At 38.2% G+C, this 15,896-nt stretch overlaps 1 protein-coding gene across 1 annotated transcript; it reads right to left on the reverse strand.

Annotated features, from left to right (window-relative positions):
* Positions 1-258: 258 nt before the first annotated feature.
* Positions 259-13,468, reverse strand: LOC113015517 (NLR family CARD domain-containing protein 3-like). Its single transcript, XM_026157506.1, has 10 exons — positions 13,440-13,468; positions 13,257-13,355; positions 10,764-10,886; positions 8,384-8,456; positions 7,127-7,340; positions 5,244-7,026; positions 4,943-5,116; positions 1,529-1,702; positions 1,184-1,230; positions 259-1,008 (listed from the first exon to the last, which is right to left on the reverse strand). The coding sequence occupies exons 5-10, from the start codon at positions 7,221-7,223 to the stop codon at positions 437-439; spliced, it is 2,847 nt and encodes a 948-aa protein (XP_026013291.1). The 5' UTR covers positions 7,224-7,340; positions 8,384-8,456; positions 10,764-10,886; positions 13,257-13,355; positions 13,440-13,468; the 3' UTR covers positions 259-436.
* Positions 13,469-15,896: the final 2,428 nt, after the last annotated feature.

The following is a 15,896-nucleotide window of genomic DNA, read 5'->3' on the forward strand; positions in this document are numbered from 1 at the left end:
AATTGTGGTACTACTTTAGCAAAAAGCAAATTAAAAAATTCAAAGGCTAAAACGAATGGTACTGAGGGTAATGAACTCTATTGTAAAAAAAAAAAAAAAGGGTCAAATTTTACCCAGACAGTATGGGACAGTATAGAAAGGTTACTTTAACCCTCTCAAGGCAGGCGTTGCAGATTTGCAACAGTTAAAAGCTAACAACCTGATTACCCCACATACATATTTTATGAGGTTTTTTTACTCAGAAGTACCACTGCAGGTATTCTTTTGTGCATTAGCAACAAAAACTTAATTTGAGCCTGAGAGGGTTCAAGTTGAAGACCATAAAATGATGTTTGCTATTTGATTACACTTATAACTTATTCATTCATCAAAAGACATGGTGACATTAAAGTTTGGACGGTACAGAGAGAAATAATGAGACAAGACGCTATTTACACTAAACTGAACACAGAGAAGCTGAAGAATCAAGAGAGATCGAAAACCCTGATGTTGTTCTGAACACAAACCCAAACCCAGGATAAAGAGGTTCAGTGAATGTGGTGTTGAAGGTGTGGAGGTGGATCAGAGTGTCAGAGGAGACTCTGTAGAAGGACAGAGTGCCAGCAGGACAGTCCAGATACACTGCTACTCTGCCAGACCAACAATAGGAAGAGCAGATGAACATTTCTCTATTGTTGTGCCAAGCAAAGCAACCTCGTTTAGAGAAGCTGAGACACCAGGACTGATCGTTAAATCCAAATTCAATGTCATTTCTTTCATCTCTGTGCCCTTTTCTTGGGATTCTTTCATAACTCACTGATATGTGAACCTGTCCATTTTTCTCGACCTCCCAGTAACAGCGACCAGTCAGACCTTCTCTACACAGCACCTGGGGGCACCAGTCATCAAATCTGTCTGGATGATCAGGATATGGCTGCTCCTCCTTAACATATGTCACCTTCCTGTTGTTGTCAGACAGCTTAAGATTCTTGTGTACTGTGTTTGTGTTGATTGTGAGTTGACAGGAATCTGATGGAGAGAACAAACACAATCCAGTTGCAGTTATTGATCCATCATCTGTTCATTGATTGACACTTTGATGATGACTCCTGACATCAGAGATGTGACTGAGTGATGTGACAGTTTGAATATGGTTGAATGTGTGCTGCTTTGTGTTCATGAATCACATTAAAAACACACTTACACTTCCTCAGACCTGGTGTCAACCATTGGTCTCCTGAAGGCTCCACCCTGAGAGAAGGAGGGGGTTACATCCTGCACATTACATCGCTCTTTTACACACAAGGACAGACACACACATCTGTCTAAACTAAACAATGACAAAGATGTTCCTGCAGCTGCTACACACAAATATATCCAATTTATGTTCACTGCCTCTTGTAAGAGGAAAAATGCTCCTAACATCAGTGATTAACAGATCAGTCAAAATTTCGCAATAGTCCAATAAACAGATCAACAGTGAGAAATATTTTCAATCACTCCTCCCTCTATTAGAAATTGTCTGTGGGTGTAGCAGTCCTCTCCATACCTGAGAGTGTCCAGACTCCAGTCTGGATTCTCCAGTCCAGAAGACAAGAGCTTCACTGCTGACTCTCCCAGATGATTGTAGCTCAGGTCGAGTTCTCTCAGATGGGAGGGGTTGGACGTTAGAGCTGAGGCCAGAGAATCAGAGCCTTCTTTTGCGATCAGACAGCCTGATAGACTACATACACACACAACATATATGAAGGAAACTCCCAGGGAATTGCTGTGTGCTGTGAAATAATATGACATATTAAAATAAGAAGAGCAATAACTGAAACAGGGAGCTAGCAGCTATCATGTCATAGTATTCTAAATATCAGTATATATATCAGTCTATATCTGTCATTTGTGTGTTCATCTTTAAAGCCATTTCTCGTGCTGTGTTTTCAGATTTGATTCCACCTATTCAAATCTGTCATTGAGTTGGTTCTTATTAAGCATTTGAAGAGACGAGGTCCCCCCGCTTACACCAATTACATGTGAGAGAGGGTAAAAGGACTCAACATCCAGCCTTGTATGTTTAAAATGATACAGAATGCTATGAATAAATTATCTTAATCCGTGGTGCTAGTTTCAGTCGTTATGCAAATGTACTGTTCATAAGGTTGGGGAAACCTTCAATCAGCTGAGACTAAAGAAGTCACTTGGGTGAGTGATGAAATGTTTCTCCCACTGAAAACACTATGTCTTCATCTTAATCAAAAATATAACCGAAGTCTAATAATATGATTAATGAGCAATACAGTTTATAATGTCTGCTCCAATGTCTGGATTTTGTGTGTAGACATGATCCAGCTTCTGCCTTGTGAAAAGAAAAAATGTGTCTCCAGCTCATCTTTATATATGATTCTGAATGAAAAAAAAGGTATTAAGTATGTTGTGATTGTTAAACACAGAACCATAATTCATATGTGAGTTTGCTGACAGTTGATCATACTTAACTGCTTAATTGCTTCTCACTGAGAGTGTGTGTGAGTTGGACTTGGAGGCTGTGTGTGTGTGTGTGTGTGTGTGTGTGTGTGTGTGTGTGTGTGTGTGTGTGTGTGTGTGTGTGTGTGTGTGTGTGTGTGTGTGTGTGTGACATTGAGAAGCTGGGAATATAAAAAAATCTCTGACTATAACATATGTATGAGCTAATAAAATAAACTATTACTATAGTTATCTATATAGTATAATTGACAAGCACAGAGTTTTGAAGAGAAATAGTAAGAAAAAATGATTCCTATGTATTTGAATTTAAAAAAGAATTATGTTAAAACTGATTTTCATATGAGGATGAGTTGATGATAAATTTAACTCAAGTATCAGAAGAAATCAGCATTCGTTCAGAGTAGGTTAATTAACTTAGTATAACTCAGGTGATTTAATTATTGTTTAAAAATCTGAGTATTAATCCCAAATTAGTTAGTAGCTCTTACAGGTTAGTCCAGGCTTTTAAAAGTTACAGACCCCTGTGGCTTAGTTTACAGAGTCACTAAAATAAAACCAGTCATATTCCTAGAGCACTGATCTAGATGGGAGCTGTCATTAATATGTGTTGCTGGGGAATCTTCCTTGAGCTACAAGGGTTCCTCAGAGATAAGAAGGATAGACATCCAGAATAGATGCAGTTAGAACTGAGCAAATCCCCTCATCTGTTGGCTCCATCTAAGCTCTGCACTCTCAACTGGATAATGCTCATAGGATCAGAGACTAGACTTTATAAACAGAGAGCCGAGGCAGATTTCGTGTACTGGGGTTCTGATTTCACAGATCAACATAGTTCACTTGATATCGTTCCCTAGTCCATCCAGCATGTGAACACTGGAATATTGTGAAAATACTTTTTTGTAATTTAATGTGGTATGGTAAACTTGTATGTATTCTATAGTGAAAGTGAAATATTTCAAGCCTGTGTTTTAACATTGATAATTGTAGCTTATAGCACATGATAATCAGAAATCTCAACTATGGTCATATTACAGTAAAAAAGTATTCAAACATTGTATAAGCAGTCTAGGTCAGTAACACCCAACCACAGTCATGGAGAACAGTGTTGATAGTTGACAGTTGTGCAGACTATGATGATTAACACCTTCCACAAAAAGTATAAAAATACAGACTAGCTCAAGGCTGCTATCAAATCACAGTTGGCTTTAGTAACACCAGACAAAGGTTTTCTTAGAGCTGTGGTTCATTAAGCCAAAATATTGACCCGATGATGAAAAGTAAAATCATCAAACTTATTATATTTTTATGAGAACAAAGTGAATATCTAAAAGAACGTCACCGAAGTGTCATTCAGAAGGAAAAGTCTAAAAATATTTGATCATCACAGTTCAAACATTTAAATGTATTGAAGGGTGAAGTGTTTGACAAGAGTATTACTAAAAGGTTTTTTAACCCTTTAAGACCTACCATAGAACCAAGTCCACCAGAGCTTACTTTATATTTTTACATGCTGTAGTGCCATTTTTGTTGCTATACATCAATACAACTGTTATAGCCCAAATTTTAATAATATGTTTGCATTAAGTCCATAGTAACTGCATAAATTGCAAAAAAGTGCAATAAACTACAAATAATTTCAAATTCGTTTTTGTCTTTTTTACATATATTTCTACTTGGAGAAATTTAAGAGGTTCATCCCTCAAAACTTTATATACAAAGAAGTTGCAAAAAATAGTTTACAACAACAGGAAATTTATTTTGAGTGTCTTCATAGTTTTATTTTTGAGATACAACAATTTTTATATACTGCAGAAAAAACTAAAAACAATCCTATGATGCAAATTTGCAAAGAAAACAGCATGTGCATCAAAATAAACTATTTAAAGCAGTGCAATTTGAGTTCTAAGCATGTCAAACATGACTTAAAAAAAAAACAGTATAGGCTTTTAAGGCCTACAAGTAAAAAACTACATTTTCCGCGAAAATGACGTCACTTCCGGTTTTGGGCAGGTAATGGGGGACATGCGATCGGTCACGCTGATGTCTATTTCAATGTAGGAAGTGTTACGAACAGCTGATCGCATTGGCAAAGTGTGTTTCTGGAATATTATGTTTTTCTTCCTGCAAGCACTTTTTATGCAATTTTTGCAAAGCTATATGTGGAAGGAAACCGTGACCTAGGACAAGCTGATGGCATAAGATGTAAGTACAACTCCTCTGGTTTCATGTGCAAAAAGATATTATTGCGCTAGCTTACGTGGTTCCGGTTCTACAGGTATTTAAAAATAGTTACGCAAAACCGGCTTTAAAGGGTTAAATGTGAATTCACAGTCACAAGCAAGAAGCAAAAGCAGAGGAAAATAATATAAAATCTTAATAAAACTAATATCCAAAATAAAGAAGGATATGCAACAATTAATTTGCAAATCATACAGTCTTACAAATTCATCTACATGTTATGAGTTGTAACAGATATGTGAATACTGACCTGAGACTTTCCAGTATACAATGTGAACTCTTCAGTCCAGAAGCCAGCAGCTTCACTCCTGAATCCTGCAGGTTGTTGTTACTCAGGTCAAGTTCTTTGAGATTAGAGGACGGGGAGCTGAGAACTGAGGACAGATCTTCACAGCTTCTCACTGACAGGTTACAGATATTCAATCTGCAAAATGTAAAAAAATAAAATAAAATAAGAGAAAATGGAAATAAGAAAATGTGTAGTAAGTTATTAAATACTCTCCACTGTCCACTAAGTAATGGATTGTAAAGAAACACCACTGTTTACTTACAGAGCTTTGCAGGAGGCTTTGGTCACTGGCAGCAGCCTCAAAAGAGCCTCCTCTGAAGCAGAGTATTTCTTCAGGTCAAACACATTCAGATCTTCTTCTGATGACAGTAAGATGAAGGCCAGAGCTGACCACTGAGCAGGAGACAGTTTATCTGTAGAGAGACTTCCTGAACTCAGGGCCTGTTGGATCTTCTTCACTAGAGAATGATCATTCAGTTCATTCAGACAGTGGAACAGGTTGATGCTTTTCTCTGCAGACAGATTCTGATTGATCTTCTCTTTGATGTACAGGATATTTTCCTGCTTGGTCTGTGAGCCACATCCTATCTGTGTCAAAAGACCTCGTAGGAGAGTCTGATTTTCCTTCAGTGAGAGACCAAGAAGGAAGCGGAGTAACAAGTCCAGGTGTCCATTTGGACTCTTTAAAGTCTTGTCCACAGCACTCACATAGAATTGTGTCTCTGCAAATTCTCTTGTTTCACACTTCTGGGAGATTTGATCTTCCAGCAGATTGATAGCAGACTTAATAAAGGTCAGATGGACATGAAGAGCAGCCAGAAATTCCTGAACACTCAGATGAACAAAGCAGAACACCTTGTCCTGGTACAGTCCTCTCTCCTCTTTAAAGATCTGTGTGAACACTCCTGAGTACACTGAGGCTGCTCTGATATCGATGCCACACTCTGTCAGGTCTGATTCATAGAAGATCAGGTTTCCTCTCTGCAGCTGATCAAAAGCCAGTTTTCCCAAAGACTCAATCATCTTCCTGCTCTCTGGACTCCAGTGTGGATCTGTCTCAAATCCTCCATCATACTTGACCTTCTTCACTTTGGCCTGAACCACCAGGAAGTGGATGTACATCTCAGTCAAGTTCTTAGGCAACTCTCTCCTCTTTTTGGTTTTCAGCACATCCTCCACAACTGTAGCAGTGATCCAGCAGAAGACTGGGATGTGGCACATGATGTGGAGGCTTCGTGATGTCTTGATATGGGAGATGATCCTGCTGGCCTGTTCTTCTCTGAATCTCTTCTTGAAGTACTCCTCCTTCTGTTGTTCAGTGAACCCTCTAACCTCTGTCACCATGTCAATACACTCAGGATAGATCTGATTGGCTGCTGCAGGTCGTGTGGTTATCCAGATTCGAGCAGATGGAACCAGCTTACCTCTGATGAGGTTTGTGAGCAGCACACCCACTGCAGTGGGCTCTGTAACATCAGTCAGGGTCTCTGTGTAGTGGAAGTCTAGAGGAAGTCGACACTCATCCAGACCATCAAAGATAAACAGAACCTGGAAGTCTTCAAAGCTGCAGATTCCTGCTTCTTTGGTTTCAGTAAAGAAGTGATGAACAAGTTCCACCAGGCTGAACTTTTTGTCTTTCAACAAATTCAGCTCTCTGAAAGTGAATGGAAACATGAATTGGATGCCCTGGTTGGCTTTTTCAGCAGCCCAATCTAGTATGTACTTCTGCGTTAAGAATGTTTTTCCAATGCCAGCCACTCCCTTTGTCAGGACTGTTCTGATTGGCTTATCTCTTCCAGATGTCTGGAAGAGGTCTTTTTGTCTAATTGTTGTTTCTGGTCTGTCTGATTTCCTGGATGTTGTTTCAATCTGTCTAATCTCATGTTCTTGGTTGACCTCTGCAGTCCCTCCCTCTGTGATGTAGAGCTCTGTGTAGATCTGATTCAGAAGGGTTGGGTTTCCGGCTTTAGCAATTCCCTCAAACACACACTGGAACTTCTTTTTCAGGTTAGATTTAAGTTTATTCTGACACATGATGGGGAATCCTAAAAGAATACACAAACAACATTTATGTAATATAAATAATAATAGTAATAATAATAAAATGGTCTACCACTTATTATATCTTTAGAGAAATCCTCTTACTATTCTCCAGACGTTGAGCCAGCACCTCCTGCTTCATTATTCTCAGGAAGTTCGCTGTGATCCGAAGAAATGCCTCGCTGCTGCTCTTCCTCTCCATCTCATGGTCACCCTGCAACAACTCCTCTGCCTGACTCTTTATGTAATCTGGACTCAGAACCTTCTGGATCTTTTTCAGTTCATTCTTCACAAAAGCATTGAGGTTCTCCTCCAACAGCTGGAAAACATTATTTGAATGCTACATTCACATTCAGACTGAAATCATTGAGAAACATCAGCCATGCATCAGCTATATGTTGGACATACTTTTAATGTAATGGTCTAGTTCTTTCTTTATTGCCCTTTATATTGAAGCAAGCAAGCATTAGCCATGATTGCTTTTTACACAATTATAACAGTATCTACTGATACAATATATGTTTTATGCCTCTCCGGTGAAGTGATTCTCCTGACCGGACTTACCGGCTACCTTGTTTTTCTCCTACAGTGAAAAGGGACATGGCGAATCAGCACTGGTGTGCTGGAAAAAGAACAGAACCTTGATATTCTCTGAAGTTCTGGTTATATTCACAATCCAAAGCTCTAAAAAAGGATAACTAAATATTTAAGTAAGTTGTAAATAGACTATACGAACAATAACCACATAATCGATGTGTGGTTATCATGGATAATATTACCTGGTAAAGTATTTAGAAGATAAGACAACTAGGATTTCGATTCATTAATTGTTTTGCATATAATAACATTTACAACCACTTATAATTTAACAACATTACATAAATCAGTCAACGGTTACTTATTATTATTAACTTACAAAATATTGGCAAGATATTTTATCATCCAGATGAGCAACATAGGATTGGAATGATCAGCTGACTTTATCCACCTCATTTTGTTACATTAGACACCTTGAAATGTGTCCATACTAGCAAAAAGAGCATTAGCTAACGTCAGCCAGAAGAAAGCCACGTCAGTCAAATTCCTGGTAGCCCACACCCAGTCTTCAATCGATAAAACTTGCTTTCTCCCTGCTAAAGTTAGTTAACATTAGCTTAACTGAAAGTGCAAATAAACTTTCTCCTAGTTTTAATCTAATTCAATCTGTTTGTAGTCCTTATGTGGAGTTTCTGGCTGAATAAAGTTCCATCAGGAGCTAAATCAAATTATTAAGCTTTTCTTTTGAATTTTATTCTTTGTGAAAAATTGAAAAACTTACAATGAAATGAACAGAAAAAAACAAGTAATTGTAAACGTACAGACCTTAAATATGGAGTCCAGGTGTTTTTTATCCTGCGGGACAGTCGGACCAGTGGGAACATCTGACCTGGTGACACTGTAAAGAAAATTTCAAGAATTGGCTTCATTCAGTTTTATGCTTGGCAAGTGATTTTTATACACTTTGCCCATACAAGTATACAAGTTATATATATATATATATATTGTGTTGCTGCTATCAAATTCAAAATGAGCAACTGTTCTTGTTCAAATGACACATTTTTGTCATTTAAACATTTGATATATTTTCTATTTTCTGTGTAAATGTGTAAATTAACAACTACTGTATAATAAAATGGTTAAAAATCCATAAAAGTGGCATCACACTTGTTATACATTCGAATCACTTAAACTAAACCATCATTCTTCAGTAATAAACAAAGCCAACTAAGTATTGATCCTAAGATGTCAATCAGCTACTCAACAGGTGGAATATAAGGCAGCTTTGCTAACCAGCACATTTCTGCAGCACTAAAGATGTTGAACTACAAACAAGACAGAGAAGGCTAATAATACAAATAAATATGCAGGAATTACCTGAGAAAACACTCAAACTTAACGCAGACGAACACAAGGCTAAAAAATAGCACAAGAATCTATGTATCCTGCCAAAACAACTACTGGAAATAAACAGCCAGAAACCTCAAGATATAAAGGAGAAACATAACAATTGAATGTAACAATTAAAAAAACTAGATAACAAACAGAACTTTAAATAATAAGCAAGAATTCATTACAAAACCTCACAACTCTGGATCAAAGACCCAGGATTAGGAAAAATGTTTTTTTTAAGTTATGATTGTGACAAAAAGTAAGTGGTGCTAAAAAAAAAACAAAAAAAAAAACAGAACCATTGTACAATAATTAGTTAATTAATGAAATAAATATCATCTTGGGGAGGCAGAGTTTCTCTGAAATAAAGATGGGCAGAGTTTACTGGTCTGCAACAAAATGCATCTACAAATTACTGAACAATTTCAGAATAATGTTCCTCAATGTAAATTTGTGAAGTCTGTGACTATCTCATCATCTACTGCATCATCGTAGGGTGCCAATGGAAGATCATCACTTGTTTCATTCGCAGATTTATTTCACTTATTTCAAGCAAGAATATCTTGTATTAAGTGAAAAAACTGCCAATGGAACAAGTGAAAATTCTCCAGGTCCAAGATGCACTGTCTAAAAACAAGTTTCTATATCTAACTTAAATGTTACTCTCTAGCTGACTTTCTTATTTTAAGTGTAATGAGATTATTTTGACTAGAAATTAGACAAATATACTTGGTAAGATTTTGAGTTTTTGCAGTGTAGGCATGACTCTGTCATGAAAATCACTGGATGAGCTAAGGAACACTTCCCCATGGCATACGCAAATGCAGGTTAAAGCTTTTTCATGCAAAAAAATAAGTAAGAAGTGAAAATAATCCAGAAATAGCACTGCTTTCTCCGGGCCAAAGCTTATTTAAAATGGACTGAGGAAAAGTGGAAAACTGTTCTGTCATCAGACAAAAGAAAATTTGACATTCTTTTTGGAAGACATGGATCTTTCATCCCCCAGACTAAAGAGGGGGAAAAAACATGCAGCTTGGTATCAGTGTTCAGTTTGACAGCCGGAGCCTCTGATGTGTGGGCGTGCACTGGTGCCTATGGAACTCGCAGCTTGCAAATCTTAAAGGCACCATCAGTGCTAAACGGTTTTAGAGGAGCCTGAATGTAGAGCTGGCCTACCTGCAGTCCAGATCTTCAAACAACTAAAACCTTTGGTGCATCATAAAATGAAAAATATGACAAAGAAGACCTGGAGCTGTTGAGCAGCGAAAATACTATATCAAACAAGAATGAGACACCATTGCTCTCCCAAAGGTCCAGCAACTGGTCCCAGATGTTTATGGACTGTTGTGTAAAGAAGAGAGAGTTCTACACAGTGGCAACCTTGTTCCACTGGGCTGTGCTGCTGCCATCAAATTCAAAATGAGCTACTGCTCTTCTTAAAATGGTACATTGGCTTATTTAAAGATTTTATATGTTGTCTGTATTCAATTGTAAATAAGATGTGGATTTATGAGATTTAAAAATGATCAAATACAAATTTTATGTACATTTACACAGCGTCCTTAATGCAGTTAACTCTTTATTAACTTGGTTTTTCTGAGCTTTTCTTTTTTTCAACATGTTCGTAAATCTGTTTTTCATTTCAAACACACACTAGACTCATAAACTCCGTCATCAGCCGTGTTTTAGTTTTTTCTTCTTTGACTTTCACTAAAAACAAAAACACATCAAGCTGAGCTCATGTTGAAAAATTGACATATTCCTTTGTTAAGACATTTCGGAGCACTGTATGTGGAGCAAAGCTCATGTTTACCTCTCCGCAGTACAGGGCTGTCCTTTAAATTCAATGACCCGTTCAGCCGAGGCAGTGCTCTTCAAGGACACATTGCTAGGTTCAGGACTGGGGTCAGATCCAGCTGTAGTCCTAACTGTATTTCTGTAAATAAAGACGGTGCATTGATTTGAGGGCTCAGCAGTGCCATGGAGGTCAGAGAGTTTGTGACAGTTAGACATGGTCAACTCACATCTGAGCTCTAGTCTCACTCTCATCCTGCTTTCTAATAACATCAATATGATGTTCAACTGAGGCAGCAGTCTTCAAGGAGATGTAGCTGTGCTCAGGTTCATGTTCAAAATACAGAGTTTTTAACAGTTTACATAGTATGGAGGAAGCTAACAAGAAAGGCATTCTTCCTACACTAACAACTTTCTTTGTTTGCAGTAGTTTGTACTCGTTTGATGACGACAAAAAAACGCTCAGCTGATGATTCCTGCTGGCTTTGCTCCTCCTCTGATGGTTACCTTTGAATCTGAGATCATGTTGTGCTGGTTTACATGGTTCACAAAAGGGCTGCCACAAACGATTATTTTGATAGTCGACTAGTCACTGATTATTTTTGCGATTAGTCGACTAATTAGATCCATTGGACATAAAATGTACAGGATATTGCACCAGCATGCATCTGCTCTTATATAACTATCATTAGCTTAGTGTTTAAAGTGTTTAAGGTATGTGCTAACCAAAACTAAAGATAAGATGATGGTTTATTAAACTTTTAATGAAATTTGCAGATTGTCTTGGTGGAGTTTAATAAACTCAGCCGTCTGCTCCTTGCTATCTAAAATATTACAGGACACTGGAGTAAATTCTCTACCATCTCACACTTCTGTTTAATTGGTTTTCTGTTTGACGTTTATTCAACTGTGTGAAAACTAAAACTTTAATCTCAGCTAAACCGGTTTACTCAGGAACAAACAAAACACTGAAAAAAGCCAAGCAATAGCATTTTTAAGTTATCTAAGTGACTTATACTGTATCATGTTAAACCTTAGTAGCGAAAGACCGCGGACGGTTTGAAAACAATGTGCCGGGAGTTGAACCTTGACCCCCCGGCCAGCTCGTCTATGAAAACGTCAGATCACTTTTGCAAATGTGTGATGTCTTGATAAATTGAGCAAATATTTGAAGTTTACACAGCTACATTCTCGCCTGAAAATATCTGAAAACTTTATTTTGCAACCCAGAAAGAGTAATAACAGTAACATTAAACCTAAGTAGCTGCCGCCATTGTTGGAAACTGGAATTGACTGAGCCGTGCTATGAATTCTGGGATAGGTTGTGTCACGAATGATACACCCGACCAATCCTTCAGATCTGGGGGAAATTAAGGACGCATTTGCCTGCCGCATATGGAGAAGTCTTCAAGTTTGGACAGCCTTTGTCGCGTCGCTGTAACATAATCGGCCTACAAATGCGGCCTCTGAATTTGGACACAGACTGCTTCTTCTTTGGCGTTTAACAGCAGCTGGCATCCTTGTAAATGCATTGCTGCCATCTTTTGTTTCAGTCCGTTACTACACTCTTAAATCCTACTTATTCCGGCGTCTTTCAGCATCTTACAAAGCTTCAAAAGACGCGTCGACTATTAAATTAGTCGTCAACGTAATCGTGACTACTCGAGGAATCGTGGCAGCCCTAGTTCACAGTGTTTGTGTAATATGGGTAAGTTAACAATTACTGTATAATGAAATGGTTGGAAACAAATTAGAAAGGCATCACATTTGTTTTAGTGGAAGAATAAAAGCTGCTGACCTCGCTGAGTGGAAAAAGAAATTCAAGTCACTTAAACTAGTTCATCATACTTCAGTAATGAACAAAGCCAAATAAGTGTCGTCCTAAGATATCGATCAGCTACTCAGCAGGTGGAATATAAGGTAGAGGCCGTCTGTGCTAACAAGCATATAAAGAAAATGAAGGTTTGTATGTCGACTGTAACCACCTGAGCAGAATGATAAAAACACAGACGTGAGGCCGATGACCTGCTGCTGCTAGCACCGCTGATGGTAGCAGTACTCATCTCTACTTTGGATTTAAAAAAGCCTTTCTTTACATCTAAAAGACATGATAGACACATTTTACTTGTCTTTGTTCAATCGCTGTATCAGGAAGCTGCCACTGTATATCAGTTCTATGCTACCTGGTCCTATAGACCACCTCAAACTCATTTCAGTGACAGAATCATACTCCAGGTCTCTGAAGTCTGTCCTCAGCTCAGAAGATCTGTTTTAGTTCCTAAACTGTATTCTTTGTTAACACTTGGTTAATTTAACAGGAACAGGAACCATTCAGATTCTGTGGGTAGCTGTTTTAGATGATTTACCTCTTCAATTCTTCAATAACTGTGTTTGTATTGTTTTAAAAAAATTTCTTAAATATTTTAAATTGTATTTGTCATTTTAAACTTGTGGTAAACTATTAAACTCTGTCATGTAAATAAGACCCAAAAAAGCCCATGTTCATGTTTACCTCCCTGCAGCAGAGGGTTGTTGTTTAAATTCAATGTGGCGTTCAACTGAGGCATCACTCTTTAAGGACACACAGCTGGGTTCAGGTCCAGGTTGGTTCCTGTGAATAATGATGGAGCAGTGATGTGAGTGCTGAGCTGTGACATGGAGAAGAGTCATGGACAGTTAGAGATGGTCATCTCACCTCTGAGCTGTGGTCTGGCTCTCATGTTCCCCACACAGAGTGGTTTTAGAGGGGGGGACTCCCTCCTCTCTGTCCTCACACTGATCCATGCTGCTGAATTCACATCCACATCAGCTCACACACACTTTCTACCTTTACCTGGAGAGGAAACACAAATCATCCCAGAACATACAGGATGCATTTAATGACACGAGTATCTAGTTCTAATCTAATCTCTCACACACCCTCTGTGTTTGAATGAAGGGTCTGCTGTTCTAAACTGACCAGCCTTTAGGGTCAGTGGGTTATAAATCCCTCCAACAGTGAGTAACTAAAATCTGTGAACATGCATCACCTGTTTTTGACTGATAAGGAGGAAACTTCAAAAACAGATACCCTACAGGTTTCCCACATCATGTCTGCAACAAATCTTGAGCTATGGATTTGAATGTATAAATAGCATGTCTGACATTATTACAAGAAGAAAGAAGGGAGACTGTACAACACTTTGTTTAGAAGGAAAAAACATCTACTATCCCATAATATCATGCCCTGTTTCACCTAAGACATGAAAACATGACAGGCATAATAATTTAAATGAAAATGTATGTGAAAATAAGGAATGACCATTTGACCTTTACCTTCACTGTTAGGTCAAAGTTCACTTTGTCAAAGTTCGAGGTCAAAGGTTACCTTGATTTTTAACCATATTGAGCAATATAGCATATGAAAGTCCATTGAAAGGGCTGTAAAACACTAATTATTTTCAATATGACGCCCTACCACGTCACAATGACGTCATGACCTGCTGACGCCATCCTACTGTAATTAAAAACATCATTAAACCTCAAACTTTTACTTTTGCCCTCCTGTATAGAGCGCTTCTGAGGTCCACCTAAGTAATAACCAGCATTCACTCGAGAGCAGCGTCTCAAAGGCCAGCGTGGATGCCGCTGCGCCCACAGCTGGCAACACTCCATCACTACAAGTTGTTACGATATTACTTCAGGGAGCAGACATGACACCGTCTTAGGTTTCAGCCATCACTTTTTTATTATCTCCAGAGGTGTGGACTCGAGTCACATGACTTGGACTCGAGTCAGACTCGAGTCATTAATTTTATGACTTTAGACTTGACTTGAAAAAATGTTCTAAGACTTGTGACTTGACTTGGACTTTTACACCAATGACTTGGGACTTGAATTGGACTTGAACCGGTTTACTTGAAAAGACTTGATATTTTACCCCAAATATAAAATTTAACATGCATATTATATAGAGATTGAAAATGTGACGTCATTCACGGGTAGAACCGCAAAGGATTCTGGGAACTCGTGGCAAGCGGTACTAGCGCACGCAGGCTTTCAATTGAAATCAGTCACACAGCGATAAAAAGAAACACAAAAATGTCAAGAAGCTGTTGTATTATTAACTGCAATAGCCGGTCGCATGACAGCCACGGGAAGCCGACGGGTAAAGAGATCGGTTGTTATCGGATTACGTCGTTGAAGAGAAATTGTTCGAGCCATGTTTCCGAAGTAACAAAGACGCGACTGGATTGCAGCCATTCAAAGATCAAATATAACGTCCCAGAACACTCCAGCTCACAGGTTAGTCTGCTCCAAGCATTTACACAAAGGTCAGTCTGCTGTTGTAGTTAATGCGTCATTTTCATAACATAATTGGTGATATAGGTTACAAGCAAGTCTGGCGCTGAACAGAAATGGTCGCGCTATGCTCCTTTATTTATTGTGCATAAATAGTGAATTGTCCTGACACAATATTGCGTTTCGCTTCTGTTATTATGGTACATTGACAAAAACATATACTTTTATTCACAGAATAAAACAGTTGTTTTGTATCACTAATTGTCCAGTGCGATTACAGCATACAATATTATTGTCACTGCTACATTTCTGTAACGCGTACCAGAAATTATTTCCACTACTAATTAATTACCGTTAAGCTCAAAGGTTATATTAATAAACGGTTAACGATTGTGTATTTATGACGACGATTTGTGAGACTGGTAAACTTATGATACGTACGATGGTCTTTACTTTCTACACGGTGCATTTCAAGGTCCTGCACCCATCTGTCGGTAAACTGTACCTGGGCTTGTTGCAGTGACCGGAAGTTACTAAACTTCACGAGTGTATGCACTCACTCCAAGAAGCGTATAATTATAAATATGCATATAAATATGCTACGATGAGATAGCTGACTTCATCTAACTAGCAAATGTTGTCCAGGCTACGTTGGTGATGCAGTTTTTTTAATGTATATGATATTTTTGTCATGCGATTTTAAAGCCGGTGTTGTGCCAAAAAGTGATTGTCTGCCAAAAAGTGATTGTCTGCCAAAAAGTGATTTCCAGTGTTTCTGTGTATTTTTTATGTGTAATATCTTTACGTATGTTCGTAAATAGACTTCGGTGAACAGGGGATACAAAGGGGTTACATAAAGAATTAAAAAATT

The sequence above is a fragment of the Astatotilapia calliptera genome, chromosome 23 (assembly GCF_900246225.1).
Source record: "Astatotilapia calliptera chromosome 23, fAstCal1.2, whole genome shotgun sequence".
Classification (NCBI taxonomy): domain Eukaryota; kingdom Metazoa; phylum Chordata; class Actinopteri; order Cichliformes; family Cichlidae; genus Astatotilapia; species Astatotilapia calliptera.